Source organism: Mus musculus, chromosome 5 (genome assembly GCF_000001635.26).
Source record: "Mus musculus strain C57BL/6J chromosome 5, GRCm38.p6 C57BL/6J".
Lineage (NCBI taxonomy): Eukaryota > Metazoa > Chordata > Mammalia > Rodentia > Muridae > Mus > Mus musculus.
Window position 1 is genome coordinate 135,707,081 of NC_000071.6, and position 16,334 is coordinate 135,723,414.

The 16,334-nt window shown below is 49.3% G+C and overlaps 1 protein-coding gene across 3 annotated transcripts in view; it reads left to right on the forward strand.

The window, feature by feature from the left end:
* Por (P450 (cytochrome) oxidoreductase) overlaps window positions 1–16,334 on the forward strand; it is a 65,287-nt gene that overhangs the window by 37,041 nt on the left and 11,912 nt on the right. For all 3 annotated transcript variants that reach the window (XM_006504399.1, XM_006504398.1, NM_008898.2), the window contains exon 2: window positions 8,792–8,983. In XM_006504399.1, coding sequence (XP_006504462.1) covers window positions 8,805–8,983 — 179 coding nt within the window. In that variant the 5' untranslated portion in view covers window positions 8,792–8,804. The remainder of the gene's footprint in view (window positions 1–8,791; window positions 8,984–16,334) is intronic.

Here is a 16,334-nt window from a genome sequence, read left to right on the forward strand (position 1 = left end):
TTGACCAGAGGGAGGGGGACCTGAGTTCAAGGGGGTGATCCATGTGGAGGCTAGAATGCCACTTGGGCAGAAAGCGTGGGTGCCAGGGCAGGAAGGCCTGCAGCCTGGGATTCCTTCCTCTCCCGGGAGGAGCAGGTCTTTTGTCCATGGAGACTTGGCAGATGAGGAGTCCGACCTGATGGAGCCCTGGGAGGCAGGCAGCGCAGGCAGGACGTGCTGCTCACTTACTTCTCCACGGTCTGTTAGAGCAGGATGCCTGCTTCTGAGCACAGCACAGGATGTTCTTGGGGCTGCTGTTTTTAAGTGTGTGTGTGTGTGTGTGCACACGTGCGCACGCGTGTGTGTGTGCGTGTGCGCGCGCGTGTGTGCACATGCATGTACTCTCGAATGCCCAAGGAAGCCAAAAGAGGGAATCAGATCTGGAGCTGGAATTACAGGCATTTGCAAATTGCTTGACATGGGTGCTGGGAACCTAACCTAGGTCCTCTGGAAGAACAGGAAGTGTATCTAACCACTGAGCCGTCTCTCCAGCCCCTACACTTTGCTGTTTGATAGAGGATCTCTCACAGGCCTGGAACTTGCTGAGCAGGCTGGCTGGCCAGGGAGCCCCAGGGACTTGCCAGTCTTTGTTCCCCAGTGCATATGACCAGCTGAGCACTTTTCATTTGTCTTTGTTTTGTTTTGAAACAGGGTTTCTCTTTGTAGCCCTGGCTGGCCTCAAACTCCCAGATATCCTCCTGTCTCCCCCAAGTCTGAGTTCTGGCATTTCAGGCCTGCATCACAGGTAGGGCTTATGCAGTGGGGAGGGAACTAAGAGCTCCTGTATGCTGGGCAAGTGCTCTACTTAGTCACTCCTCCAGCCCTAGCCCAAGGCCATCCCCTGAACTGCAGAGAGGGTTTCCTGCTAAGTCATGCTTTCACTGGTGCCTCTCCTGGCCACCTTCCTCTTTAGCAGCAGTGCCTCAGCCACGTGTCAGTCAGATGGTTCCAAATTAAGCCCTGTTATATGGGGGGAAAGGCCATCATCACCCAGGGGCATTGTAGACTTGGCTAGGAAAGGTTCTCTAGGACACTAAAGTCAAGGCCAGGCTGGGTTGGCACAGGAACTGTGAACATTGACCTGGAGAAGGCTTCTCATTGGGCTACTGCTCACCTAGCTCTCCTGTTTCCTCAGGGCCCTGGGTCTGGCCTTGGCCCATTGTCAAAGCTCAGGTCTCAGTGCACAACTGTCCGTCCCTCCCTCCCCAAAACACTGCCTTTTGCTCCTTACTGAATTCTCACTGAATGCAGCCAGCCCAACAAGTTTGTGCTTCCTGTTCTGTCAGTTAAAAAAAACAAAAACCCGATAGCCCTGGCTAGCCTGGAACTTGCTGTGCAGTCTAGGTTGGCCAGACTGTTGGCCTCGAACTCAAATCTTCCTGTTTGGTTTGCTCCACCACACCCGACTTAGATTGTAATCTTGGAATTTGCCCATTATGTATTTCCAGTCATCAGTTGCTTCCAAAGAGACATTATGTGGAAGTCATCGATTAGATGGTCAAGTGGATTTTCTAAGGTGGGACCCAGACTCTCTGAGAGACTGGAGGCATGGCTGCTTGAGGCCTAGGCTCCTATCCTAGCAAATCCAGAGAATTTTCTGTGTGCCTAGGTCTGAGGAACTTGGCTGGAACTATGGTTTGAGCTCAGAAAATAGAGGATTTTGTTTGTTTGTTTGTTGTTTTTTGTTTTTATTTTAAATGAAATGGAGATCTCATTTCATGGTTTTTTCTTGATCATCTAGAAATTATAGTAAAACAATTTGACATTACTTACAATTTATACCATGTTTGTTCAGTTTAATTGACTCTATTGCAGTATAATCCTCACAGGTAATTTTAGATTAGTCTTGTTTAAAAAAAAAATCAAGGCCAGGTATAGTAGTGCACACTTTTAATCTCAACACTGGGAGGCAGAGGCAGAGGCAGGGGTGGGGCTCGGTGAGCTTGAGGCCAGCCTGGTCTACAGAGCGAGTTCCAGGACAGCCAGGGCTACACAGAAAAACCCTGTCTTAGAAATAAAGTAAAAAAAAAAAAAAAAAAAAAAAAAAAAAAAAAATCTAAGGGCTGGTGAGATGGCTCAGTGGATAAGAGCACCAGACTGCTCTTCCGAAGGTCCGGAGTTCAAATCCCAGCAACCACATGGTGGCTCACAACCATCTGTAACAAGATCTGACGCCCTCTTCTGGAGGGTCTGAAGACAGCTACAGTGTACTTACATATAATAAATAAATAAATCTTTAAAAAAAAATTAAAAAGGAAGAAAAGAAAATCAAGTTCACACCAAAAACTACCTTACGTCACATGCAGTGTTCAATAAAGTTGTTAAAGTTAGTCTTTGTTCACAGAAATTTCCCTCTAGACACACAGCACCAAATAGGCTGCACCACCATGTCTGACTTGAGACTTTGTTTGTTTGTTTGTTTGTTTGTTTGTTGAGTCCAGGTTATAATTTTAAAAAATCATATCCGAGAACCAGGAAAGCCAACTTGAATGAGAAACGGTGACAGGCAAATGCAAACAGGAAGATACCAATACCAGAAACAAGACCTAACAGAGGTTGTAGAGCTGATGACAGTGACAGAGGAAGCCAGCTGTGTTAGGGCACACTTGTGATCCAAGCACCTGAGGCCAGCCTCAGCTACACACTGAGTTTGAGGGCAACCTGGGCTACATGAAACCTTCAAAAACCAAAGTGGCAAAAAAGGACTAGGGATGATAGTTGCCTAGCACGCACAAGACCTTTGGTTCTGTTGCATATTTCCTTCTGTGGCTGTGTTAAGGTACTGTGAACGAAAACAGCTCAGGGGAGGATGGGGTTCCGGTCACCTCACACCTCACAGCCCATCGTTGACAGAAGTTAGGGCAAGAACTCGGGCAGGAAGTTGAAGCAGAAACTGTGGAAGAACACTGCTTCCTGGCTTGATTCTCTGCTCATGCTTAGCTAGCTTTATCATATTATACCCTAGTACTGACTGCCAAGGGAATGGTGCTGCCCACAGTGGGCTGGGCTCAGCTCCGCTACATCAATTAGCAATCAAGATGGTTTCCTGCAGATGTGCCCACAGGCCAGTCTGATCTAATGAAGACTTTCCTCTCAGATGAATGTAGGCTAGATCAGGGTGACAAAGCTAGCTAGGACTGGTTTTTGCCATCCCGACACTGGGGCACAGAGAGACGGCTGAATATTACCATCCATGGGCTTGAAGATAGACCTATATAGACGCTCCAGTCTGAACTAAAGGAAAACTGGGTTTATGTTGACAGCGAGAACATTGGAGGCTTGTGAGAGGATAAGTCATGAAGGGCACTGGAGAGAGGCCCCATTGGTGAAGAGTGCTTGTACCCACATCACCCTGTAACATCAGCTCCAGGGGAATCCTCCACTAGCTTCTTGCAGGTATATATGCATATAGATAAAATTTAAAAATATATAGAACTTAATCCAGAAGCAGAAAGAGAGGTTAGGGCTGGGGAAAAGAGTCCAGTAAGTCATGGCTAAAACGATCCTCAAAGTGCAAAAGACGTAAAACTGGCAGATTCAAAAAGCCCATCCCCCCTCCTCAAGGAAAACCCAGAGAAATCCATACCAATAGCACATGGGTTCACATGCCAGCCTTTCTGGATAGCCTGCCCACGGCTGGCTCCCAGTCACCCTTGCGGGCAGGTTGCCTTAGGGAACAGTTTCCCTGAGCATCTTTGGCAGGGGAGCTGTTTATTATGCAACAGTAGGATTTGTTTCTTTGAAGCCTCCAGACCTAGGCAGAGTTCTGTGAGCCTGCACAGACCCTCTTTCCTCCCTGAAGGTTCAAGATGGACACCAATTCCCTTGGTCTAGGCATCTGTGAGTTGAACTGCTACTAAGCTGTTTGATAGTGACCGCTACTCGGCAGCACGTGGAGCCAGAGGAACTGCTAGCCTCTTCCCCACTTTGCTGTTTTTGCACAAGTGTCTGACTCATCCTGCTTTGCATGCTGGTCCCTCCTCAGTTCAGTGAAGTAACCAGAAGTTGCAAAAATGCTCTCTGGAGGATGGCCTTGCTTGCAACCTTACTCCAGTGTTGTAAACAGTCTCCTGGAGAAAGAGAGAGCCTTTCTGTTACTTAAAAGGTGAATAAACAAAAAAACCCATCTTTTAATCCCAGCTCTTGAGAACCAAAGGCTGATTGATCTCTGTGAGTTTGAGCCAGCCTGGTCTACAGGGTGAGTCCAGAGTGACCAGAGTGGCCTAAAGGAAGACTCTGTCTCAAAACAACAACAACAACAACGATTTTAAGTTCCTTTTGTGTATACCAGTATGTTTGTGTGAGGGTACAGATCTGGAGATCAAAGGGCAGCCTGCAGGAACCGAGTCTCTTCTATCATCTGGATCTGGGAATCAAACTCAGGTCCCTTAAGATTGGCAGCGTTCGTCTTTACTTACTGAGTTGTATCAATAGCCTCAACCCTAGAACACCCAATTATCAGGCTGTCCACCTTGCACTCAGAGATCTCTTGTCTCTTCCTTGCTAGAGTAAGAGGTGTGAAGCCATCACACATGGACCTCTAGATAGATATTTTCTGAGGTTGGCTGACTCGCAAACATGGGACCTGCTTCAGGGCTAACCACACACTATGGCTTGAACATTAATCTTCCTACGTCCACCAGCTGGCCAGGTTCCGCCAACCTAGTAAGGCAAAGGGGCAGCAGCTCAGCTCCAGGACACGGTCGAGCAAGGTGGACAGCTTAATTATTGGCTATTTCTGCTAGTGGATGCTGTTTGAAACTGCTCAGTGGATCTACAGGCCTACCGAGCCTGGCTACTTCTCTTGAGGTCAGAGTCGAGCCAGCTGAGGAAATGGAGGGACCAAGATAAATGGTTAAACAAGAAGAGGAGCTTTTTGAGTTAGGGTCCCAAGTAGCCCAGGCTGGCCTTGAACTCATTATGTAGCTGAGGAGGACTTTGAACTCCAGGTCCTTCAGCAGTGACCTGCTGGGATAACGGATGTGCCTCCATGCATGGCTACTAGTTATTGCTTCTCCTCTCTAGGACGGGGTCTTACTGTGTAGCCTGGTTGGCCAGGCGTGTTAAGTATGTTATGCACTGCTGTGAAGGATACCTGACAAGAGCAATGGAATGGAACTGTTTATTTTGGTTCATGGTCAAGGGGACAGCGTGACAGGAGGGCATGACGGGAGCTTGGGGCAGATGGTCATACTTTATCCACTGTCAGGAAGGGAGCGAGGTGAATGCTGGGGCTCAGCTTCTTTCTCCTGCTTCACTCAGCCCGGACCCCAGCCTGTGGATAGTAGCGCCCGTCTTGGGGGAGTTTCCCCACCTCAGCTAACCTCATCTAGAAGCTTCCTCACAGCCCAGAGGCTTGTTTCTATGGTGATTCTGAATACTCCCAAGTTGACACTTGGTATTTGGATGGGGTGGTACACATCTGTAACCCCACCCTCAACCCCAGCACCCGGGAGACCTAGGTGGGAGGATTGAACCTTTGGAGTTAGCCTGGGCTACACTGTTTCAAAGTACAAATGAAAAAAGAAAAAAAAGGCAAAAGGACCCACATACAGGGAGTGGTCTGACCATCACAAGCCCCTTGCAGTGGCCTAAATGTAATTTGGGGGGTAACAGGTACATCAGCGCCCCTGTGCCCCACACTCTGCTGCCTTAGGAACTGCACACAAGGAAGGGCAGTCAGCCCTGTGACTTGGCTTTGTGAGCATCTGTCTGCTTTCCTTGAAAGCCAGGGGCCCAGGCTACCCTAGTAAGACAAAGAGTCCGTATCTGTTGCCTGCTGGCTCTGAGAGGAATACAAGTACTTGCTTTTCCGTGTTAGCATATCATTCCTGAGCAGACCCCAGCTGGCTGCAGTTGACTTGGAATGTCTGTTTCATCCCACTTCTGTGAGACAGACTCTTCTAGAAGCAGGTCCTACACACCTCCTGGTCTCAATTTGTGAATGTTTGACAGAAGGTGCGTGGGCTTATCAAAGACGAAGATAAGGTTGGACAGACACAGTCAGCACTGAATACATAGTGTGGTTGAAATATTTAATACAGTATTCTTGAGGACATGAGAGTTAAATTTGTCCTTTAGTGTCAGATACCAAAAAAAAAAAAATAAAGGCCGGGGGTCTGGGCCGGCAGTATAGTAGAACCCCCTTCCTGAGGCTGGGAGCTTTACTCAATGGTGGAGGGCCTGCCTAGGATTCCCAGTGATGGGCTGGAGACGTGGCTCAGTGGTAGAGCAGTATCTACCCTGTGGGAAGCCCTGGGTTTCATTCCCAGCACCACCCCATAAGGACGAGTAAGGATAAGTTGAGATGAGAGCCAGCTCTTAGAAAAGCATTTGTCTAAAATCCGAGAAGAAGCTGACTCTCAAGTGGGCTGTGGACTGGAAGGACAGATACCCCAGATTGAGGCTGGTTGGCTCAGTGCCTGAAGCTGTGACAGCAAACGGAAGCTGACAGGAAGCCACCTCAACTGGCCTGGGTTGCCGAGATATGACTCAGGCATTTCTGACTGAGTTGTGACTGGAGCAGCGCACACTCAGTCACAGGACTATGAGGAAGCAGAAGGGACAGCCTGCCCCTGGGGTTCTGGACCTCATGCTGTTATGACCCTGATCAGATCTACCTACCTGCCAGGTTTTCATGCTGAATAGGCCAGCTGAGCACTCCCAAGACCATGTCTGGTTCAGTGTCTCCCCAGGACTGAGAATTGAGGAAAGCTTTTTTTTACTTACAACTGTGGTGTGTTACAGCGTGGGGGGTGGGAGCTGAAGCCTGGAGGGCGGGGTGCGGGAAAGGCTGGGGTGGCATTTCCAGTTGGCCTCTCCTTGCGGGGGTGGGGGGCAGTGGATGACATTTCATTCTGTTGGCAATGATGGATGACTTCCTGTATGAAGCAGAGATGGTCCCTGCTTTAACAATGGCGTGAAAAGTCAGCGAGTTGGTACCTCGTAGGCTTCTCGGGGGATGATTTTGTCCAACAGACCATGAAACTGTCTTGAGCACCTCTCATGAAGCCAAGATGTTACAGTATTTGCTGAGTTAGTCATATTAAATACAGTGTGTGCACACGTGCGCGAGTGCTCCTGTGTGCGTGTACACACCAGTGAACAACCTTAAGTAGTGTTCCACAGGAAAGCCAACTCAGTCCTCTGCCCTCTGCCTTCCCAGCACTGGGACTGGGATCACTGGCATACCTGGCTTTACAGCTTTCTATTTTTATTTGTGTATGTGCTTGTGTATGAAAGCGTGTGTGTGTGCACGTGTGCGCGCGCACTGAAGCATGTGTGGAGGTTAGTAGACAATTTTCAGGAGTATATTCTTGTTCCAATGTGGGTCCCAGGCGTGGAATTCAGGTCATTGTGCCTAAACCTGCTGAGCCACCTCACCAACCATAGTCAGCTTTGTTTTTTTTTTAAATACAAGCTCCGGGGTTTGAACCCAGTTTCTCAGATTTGCAAAGCAAACACTTAGTCTTATCAACCCCTTAAATATACTTTTAAGTCAGTTTATGATGGTAGTCTCAGGACCTGACCCAAGCATCAGTTGAAAATCAGCTGTGATCAACGGTAAATGAATGTCCTTAGAGCCTTGGCATCAAGGATATTGTGGGCATCAGGCTTGCAGGTCTGGAAGCCTAGACTGTGTCGCTAGGACCTATGGATGTCAAACCAGCTCAGGGTTTCCAAGTACCAGATGCCAGGCTGTGTGTTAGAGACTCACTGTTAGTTGGACCTGTTCTTGAGGCCCAGGGTCTCCAGTTAATGTATTCTAGTCAGCCAGAATCTCCAGGGCCAGTTGCAAAGACTTAGGACCATGTCCCATTCAGACAACTCAAGAGCCCAGCCTTTGGGGCAAAGGAGCTATCTCTCTACTGGGGTCTTAACCATGTCTTTGTCTTTGTGGGCATGTGTGGGGGTCTTTGCAAACACCACAGCCATCAGCGTGTTGATTCAGGAGAAGCAAGAGGGAGCTTCGATTCAATACCACTAAGGCAGGCTTGGTTCAAATTTTAGGCAGTTTCTTTTAGGCATATTTAAGCACAGTATAATTTAGGAAAAAGTTTCTTGATGATAATTAACTCAGTCCCATGTGTACAGCAAAGTTTAAGACATAATTACATCAGAGCTCTTGTAAAGGACAAGTGACATCTTCCATAGAGATAGGTTCTGTAGACGAACGAAGAAAGCAGGCTCAAGGTAAACCGTGCTCAGATAAGGCTCTCCCGAAGGATAGCCTGCAGATTGACGGAGATAAACCTAAGAGTCTGGGAGAGCTGTTGTGGCTGAACATACTCAGAGCACGGAGGTCACCAGGCCTTAACCGCATCCATTCCTAGCCTTCTGGGCAGAAAACAGGTTACACACACACACACACACACACACACACACACACACCCCTTTGAAGAGACAACCATGTGTGTTTAACCATCCTGGTTTCCTTGGTGCTTAATGGTGAGCACAAGGACCTACGTGTGTCCTACAGAGTTGGAGATGCTCAGGGACACCAGGAGCCATGGTTTCTGTTCTCATCATTGGCTAAGGGGCTCATCCTACCTGTGACAGAGCCACCACCATCAGGGTGGTTTGCGGGTGTTAGCTCTTCCCTAGGCTGCAGTGGCCTGGACTGAAGCCTTGCGGAGGCAACTTCCCCTGCTCGGTCTGTGCGACCCTCACTCTGAAGCGTTCAGATGGGCACCTCTGCTGGCCTCGGGGCCACTCGACTCCTTACTGACATCTGCTGGTTCTCTCCTGACAGTTGTGTCACCAACATGGGGGACTCTCACGAAGACACCAGTGCCACAGTGCCTGAGGCAGTGGCTGAAGAAGTGTCTCTATTCAGCACAACGGACATTGTTCTGTTTTCTCTCATCGTGGGGGTCCTGACCTACTGGTTCATCTTTAAAAAGAAGAAAGAAGAGATACCGGAGTTCAGCAAGATCCAGACAACGTGAGTGGTGCCCTCAGAGACCCCTTGGCTATCTACCCCTTTCACTGGACATCCTGGACACCCCTTCCTTCCACACTGTTCCCCAAGGTGGGGCGCAGGACATAAGGAGCCAGCTTCCTGGGGTTTGGGGCGTGACCCTCTGCTTTTGAGTCTTCTTTAATAATCAGACACACACCACCCATAAACATAGAGAAAACAAAGGAGAACTGGATTTGGTCTCACCTTTTCCATCAACGATTTACTGAGACACTGTCTCCTAAGATCTTTGCCCACTATGTCCCAAACCCTCTCAGAATCTGTGGCTGCGACTGAAGTAGACTCTGGCTTCCTTGAGTTTATGGTTTCTTGCTGGGCCAAGCTGGTGAGATGCTGACCCTTATTCTCTCTCTCTCTCTGTTTCTTGGTCAACTTAGTGGCCCCAAGCGCCACTCTCTGTGAGCACTTGATGAGTTCACGGTGTGATTTACCCACCAAGCCTGAGTTCCCCTTGCTGCTGAATATGTCAGCGGCCGAGGATAGTTTGGACCACGCTAAGGACCACTGAGATGGCAGTGCATGAAGAAGCTGAGGCCTGCAATCCCAGCAATTAGAGGGAGGCAGGAAGATCAGGAGGTCAAGGTCAGGAAGATCAGGAGGTCAAGGTCATCCTAAGCTGTGTGCCAGCTTGGGCTGACTCTGTACGAGAGAGAGAGAGAGAGAGAGAGAGAGAGAGAGAGAGAGAGAGAGAGAGAGAGAGAGAGCGAGAGAGAGAGAGAGAGCGAGAGCTAGCAAGCTCCTACCATGGTGGTACACACCTTTAATTCAGCACTCAGGAGGCAGGGGCAGCAGATCTCTGTGAATTCCAAGCCAGCCTGGTCTACAGAGTGAGTTCAACGACAGCCAGGGCCACACAGAGAAACCAACCCTGTGTCAGAGAGAGTTCTGGAAGTAGTTTGTAGATAGGTATTTTGGAATGCTTTCCTGTGCATTGTCTGCCTGGATAGTCACCTTCTGCCCCTTCTGTCTCCCCTTAGGCAGTGACAGGCCCAGGTGGCTAAAAACTAGCAGAACTAGACAGAGGAACACATTCCAGGACCTCCCTCGTATAGCAGCTTGGACCCTGTCCTACAGGTTGGGTCACACCGGGGGCTAGGGACCTAGGAAGGGTGAGCGAGTCGGAATCCAGCTGGTCAGGATGCTTTGTGGCTGGGGGGGTGGGGGAGGAAGAGGGCAGTGCTTGTGGGGAAAATGTGTCCTACTGAAGAGAAGGTGAGCCGTGACCTGGTCCCAGGCTCCAAGCTGCCCCTACCCTCTGGGCAAGGCTGTGGGACCGGGAGCTGCCTCCCTACTTCATCACCCACTCTCGCGACATCACTGGCTCCAGACTTGTAAGGTGAACATGGTGGCCAAGCTGGAAGCTCAGGCCTATCCCCACCACTGGGGAGACTGAGGCAAGCTGAGGGGTGCCTGTACAACTCAGAGACTTTGTCTTAGAAATAAAAAATAGGGTCAGGAAAACAGCCCAGTGGGTAAAGCTTGCCACCAAGGCTGGCAACCTGAGTTTGATTCCTGGGACCCACATGGTAGAAGGAGAGAGCAGGCTCCTGCAGTTTGTCCTCTGACCTCTGCTAGTACACTGTTGCTGGGGCACCATTCTCTGTCTCTCTCTCTCTCCCTCCCTCCCTCTCATCACTCATACATTCACAGAGTGCACACACACACACACACACATATAAATGTAATTTTTAAATAAAAAGTAAAAAGACTGGAACACATCTGTAATCCCAGAACTTGGGAGGTAGGTGCAGAAGGATCAGGAGTTGAGAGTCTCAGCTATATAGCAAGTTTGAGGCTAGGCTGGAGTCTAGCCTGGACTATAAAAGCAAGAAGCAGAGCTGGGCGTGGTGGTGCACACCTCTAATCCCAGCACTCGGGAGGCAGAGGAAGGCGGATTTCTGAGTTCGAGGCCAGCCTCGTCTACAAAGTGAGTTCCAGGACAGCCAGAGCTACACAGAGAAACCCTGTCTCGAAAAACAAAACAAAACAAAACAAAAAAACCAAAAAACAAACAAACAAACAAACAAACAAAAAAAAAAATAGCAAGAAGCAGCCGAGAAGCGAGAGTGATATAATGTGCTTTGTAGAAGCAGATGATGAGAAACTTCAGTGTGCCTTGTCTAAGCAGGGCCTCTAGACTGCAGCTCTGATCTGGGCTGGACAGACACCTGTTTCTCTCCTCCCTGAGGCTGTTGCAGGAACCCAGCCTGCTGACTGGATCTTTAGGGTAAGACTAGGAAACAGTCCTGAGGGTAGAGCCACCCCTAGGCTGCTGGGAATTAAGGAGGACAGAGAGCTGGAATCCAGCCTCTCCGGCTGGGGCTGGACCTGGGTACGTTCCTGGGGTGGGGACACTATTTGTGGTGATATCTGCCCACCTGGAGCTAAAGGGACCAGTAGCCTGGCCCCACCCTCCAAGTTGACCTTATTCTACCATGTATGAAATGGAGGTCGCCCCTGATCCCCCCACAAGCATATGAGGTGCAGAACCACCGACCTTTTCCAGGTTTTAGCCTCAGTTACAGAGCAGGCTCAAGGCCAACCTAGGCAACTTCAGCAAGACCCTGTCTCAAAAAGGTTGGCCAGCCTTGATGGCACACACCAGTAACCCCAACACAGGAGAGATGGGGGAAGGAAGATTAAACAATTCAAGGTCGCTGGGCAAGGTGGCATTTGCCATTAATCCCAGCACTTGGGAAACTGAGGCAAATATGGTTAGCTGGTTCTTAGCTTGGCTTTTTACATTTGTTTTGATTTGTGAATAGCAGAGTGAGTGAGTTTATTAGATTTGTTAAAATACACTGAACACGTATTTTTGTTGTTTTGCGGTTTTTTTGTTGTTGCTGCTGCTTTTTTTAATTTTAATTTTAATTTTTAATTTTTTTTTAATTTTTTTAAGACAGGGTCTCCTGGTGTAGCCCAGGCTGGCCTCAAACTCACAGTAATTCTCTCTCTCTCCTCACTTCTGGGGTCAAAGGCACATGCCAGCCGGTCTATTATACTTTTTTAAGTTGTTGATTTGTTTGCTTATGGTTTTTCAAGACAGGATTTGGGTGTTTTGGAACTTGCTCTTTAGACCAGGCTGGCCTCAGTGGCCTTAAACTCACAGAGCTCTGCCTGTCCCTGCCTCCCAAGTGCTGGGATTAAAGATGTGCACCACCCCTCTCAGTCCCCCAGCCCAAATCATGCATTCTTATCATGGCTCCTGGTGACTTCTAGAAATGAACTCTCTTTGAAGGCCTTGATACGGGGCTGCAGGCTGTGGAGCATGAAACCATCGGGTTGTGTGTGTGTGTGTGTGTGTACATGTGGGTACAAAGATACATACATGTACATACGCACATAGATGTATGCCATGGTGTACCTGGAGAAGCTGGAGGCCAGTGAGCAGGAGCCAGTTCTCTTACACCTTGGGGGTCGAAGGGATCCAGCTCAGGCCATTTGGCTTATTGGCAGGCAGTTTTACTCACCAAGTCATCACTCTGATTGGATTATCTTCTGAGAGCAAGTCTCCCATAGCCAGGCCAACCTCTGACTTGCTCTATTGGATTCTGATCCTTTTGCCGCCGCCCACCTGCTGCTATTGCAGGTGTGCACCACCTCACCGGAGTATGTGATGCTTAGCATCAAACGAGGGGGAGCCGGGAGGGCTTCGTGCATACCAGGCAAATGCTCTCTCGAATTGAGTTACATCTCTGACCCCAAGGGGATGGATTTATGCAAGCCAAAATAGCAAGCCAGCTGCAGTGTGGCCAGAAAGCACTGTGAGTCCTGAGAGAGATAAAACAAGTCAGGAGGTGCCCCTGAGTACCCAGGTGACTCTCTTGGGAGTGCAAGCCTGTGCGGCTCTTGCCATGGAGATGTGGCGTTCTGAACATCTGAGCCTGGACACTATCCCTGCTGCCCCTGGCCATGTGTGGCCAGTAAAGGGGACCTTCTGCAGGCCGCACCCAGAGCCTGAAGTACCTATCTCCTGGGCCAGGCCAGCATCATTGTGTCAGGAAACCCTCCTGGGCCTCAGAGAGGACATAGTGCCCTGGACTTTGCCTTGAACTTCTCTCTTGAGCAGAATTCCTGCTGAGAGCGGTGCCCTACAAGTGAATGGAGTGGGTAGCATATCCCAGGTCTCTCTGATACAGGGAGAACGTGGAGATCAGGGGTGCTTTGAAAATCTTGGCACACACTTACAAACAGCTGTGCCAAAGCCTCGGAACAGAGCAAGCCCAGCCCTGTCCACAGATCCTCTGGGATGCACTGTACTGTGGTCAGAGGTACAGAGTTAGGGAACCTAGGGTGGGGATCCATTCAGACTGGGGATGAGGAAGGTTCTAGAAAGGTTTGCAACATGACTGGTAGCTTCAGATGCAGAACAGGATTTGGGCAGCAATGAATGATGCTGTCCATAGTCACAGGTGGAGGAGGTGCTGGGGTGACAGGCTTATTTGGGGAGTGGCAGGGGAGTGTGGGACGTGCAGTTAGAAGGGACAAGTTGGGACCTGACACCAGAGGGCTATGGGAGCAGCAAAATGACCAACTCTGATTTCACAATGGCGACAGCCAGGCAATTGGGAAGGCAGAGGGAGGGCAAGGGCAGGGAGGAGGCTGGAGGAGCCATTCCAGGATGTCCCCTGAGAGGAGACACTGTCCCAGGAGAGGGCTTCTGGGGTTGTCTTTGGATACCTGGGGGAGCTAGGATAGGATGCGTGCAGGCTGGAGCAGGTGAGGAGGGTCTGAGAGTCTGGAGATTCGCCGGAACATTGGCTATAGCTTGTTATTGCTGTGGATTGCGGAAAACCCAGATTTCAGAGACTCTGACACCATCAGAAACAGTAGGGATAGCTTATGGCTGGAGAAAAGATAATCTTTGTGTGTGTGTGTGTGTGGGGGGGGGTAGGGGTATAAATTCCAATGAAAAGAAAACAAGCCAAGCATGGCCAACTGAGCCAGAGTAAGAGTTTGAGGGTGGCGGGCTCAAGTGTCTGATGTGCGGCCATGGAACCCCAGATAGAGTCCCCAGCACCTGTGACAGAAAGCCAGGCCTGGCCATGCAGCTCTCTGACCCTGATCGCCAAGAGCTCAGAGGACAGCTCCCAGGAATCAGCTCTTTCCTTTCACTGCGTGGGTTCCAGGGATGGAACTTGAGTCACCCATGGGTTCCAGGGATTGAACTTGTGTCACCCATGGGGTTCAGAGATTGAACTTGATTTACTCATGGGGTTCAGGGGCAAGCGCCGTCGTCGCCCACAGAGTTGTCTCACTAGCTTTGGGAGAGGTCACTCTGCTTGCTTACTCACTCGCTCCACTTTTACATATCACACAATTACTTCTACCCTCACAACTGCCCTTCCCAGGTGGCATTTGTTCTTTTCTTTTCTTTCTTTCTTTTTTTTTTTTTTTTGAGACAGGATTTCTCTGTATAGCCCTGGCTGTGCTGGAGCTCACTTTGTAGACCAGGCTGGCCTCGAACTCAAAATCCACCTACCTCTGCCTTCCAAGTGCTGGGATTAAAGGCGTGCACCATCATACCCGGCTAAAATCTAACTTAAAAAAAAAAAATCTAAAGACGAAGCTCCGATCAGTCGATCAGAGCTGGGCGTGGTGGCGCACTCCTTTAATCCCAGGAGGCAGAGGCAGGCGGATTTTGAGTTCGAGGCCAGCCTGGTCTACAAAGTGAGTTCCAGGACAGCCAGGGCTATACAGAGAAACCCTGACTCGAAAATACAAAATAAATAAATAAATAAATAAATAAATAAAAGCAGAAAAAAAGTTAGATTTAAAAAATTCAGTATCTGAAACCCATTTATTGCAATTGATCAATACACATATGCCTCTTTGTGGAGGAGAACTGGGTAAATTCAGATATAATTTGCATTTAATAAAATCCCTCTTCTCGTTTTTTCGTTCAGTGCTAAGGATGAACCCTGGGTTGTGCACCCCCAGTTCTAATTTTAACTATACACATGGATCCCAGGGATTGAACTCAGGTTACCAGGCTTGGCAGCAAGAGCCTTTACCCACTGAGTTGTCCCGACAGCCCCATGAGTCTTGACATCCACAAAATTAGGTAGTCAGTCTCATAGTCAGCAATGTCCCATCACCCCGAAGCGCCCCAGCACCAGCCTTGCAGCTGCCTCTTACATGCCACCCATCTGAGAACGGCATCTTTGCCCAAACCCAGCCTTGGCTCCATGTCAGTTCTTGGCTTCTGTCCACTTCTGACTCACCCATGAAACACGTGTGAAAGAAACTCCAGCCCGTTGTTTCATAGTTTCCTATGATCTGGATTTGGCCGATTGTGCCCCTCTGGGGCTTGTTTAGAAAAGCCGCAAAGACTCTCATTTCCTCAAGTGACCTTTATTTTGGGATCCGCTCTCCTTTAAAATCGCAGCACTGCCTGGAGTCAAGGCTGCAGGCGGCTCTTACGTCCGTCTGTCTTTATCTTGGCGCGTCAGCAGATGGAGGAGCATCTGGGGGTCTTGGTTCTTCCAGTCAGGGACACCCTTTTTATATAGATGGCCTTGCACCTGTGGTCACTAAGCTAGAAACACAGATGTGTTTCTTAAAGAAAAAGGCATGGCTGGAAGGAGTGCTCAACAGTTAAGAGCACTGGCTGCTCTTACAGAGGGCCTGGGTTCCATTCCCAGCACTCACATGGTGGCTCACAGAGGGTACCTGGTTACACACATGGTACACAGACATATGCAAACAAGACACTCATATATATAAATACCTAAATAAATAAATAAATCTAAAAACTGTTTTTCAGAGAGAGAGAGAGATAGAGAGAGAGAAAGAGAAAGAGAAAGCTCTAGGTGTGGTGGCCCCTGCATTTAATCCTAACATTAGGGAGACAGAGGCAGAGAGGCAGAGGCAGAGGCAGGCAGATATATGGAAGTTCAAGGCCAGCCTGGTCTACAGAGAGAGTTCAGGATAGCTAGAGCTATTAGGAAGAGAAACTTGGTCTTGAAAAAAAACATAGAGAAAGAGAGGGGGTGGGGGGAGGGAGGGAGGGAGGGAGGGAGGGGCATGTAAGAGACAGCTGTCGATGTGAAGAGTGGGCAGGGGACACAGTGTCTGACCCAGAAGTGTCTAGAAGAGGCCCCTCTGCAAGCTCTGGTCTGGGACCTCTACTGTCACCAGTTGAGGTCACCTGCATTTTTCTGCTCTCTGAATAAGTGGGTTCTGGCCTTCCTGTTGACACTCCAGATGTGGCCTGCTCACTCCAGATGTGGCCTGCTCAGGATAACTGCAATAGAAGCACTTTAGCCCACTATGTCGACTTCTTTGCTGTCTTGGCTAGGGTTTCTACTGCTGT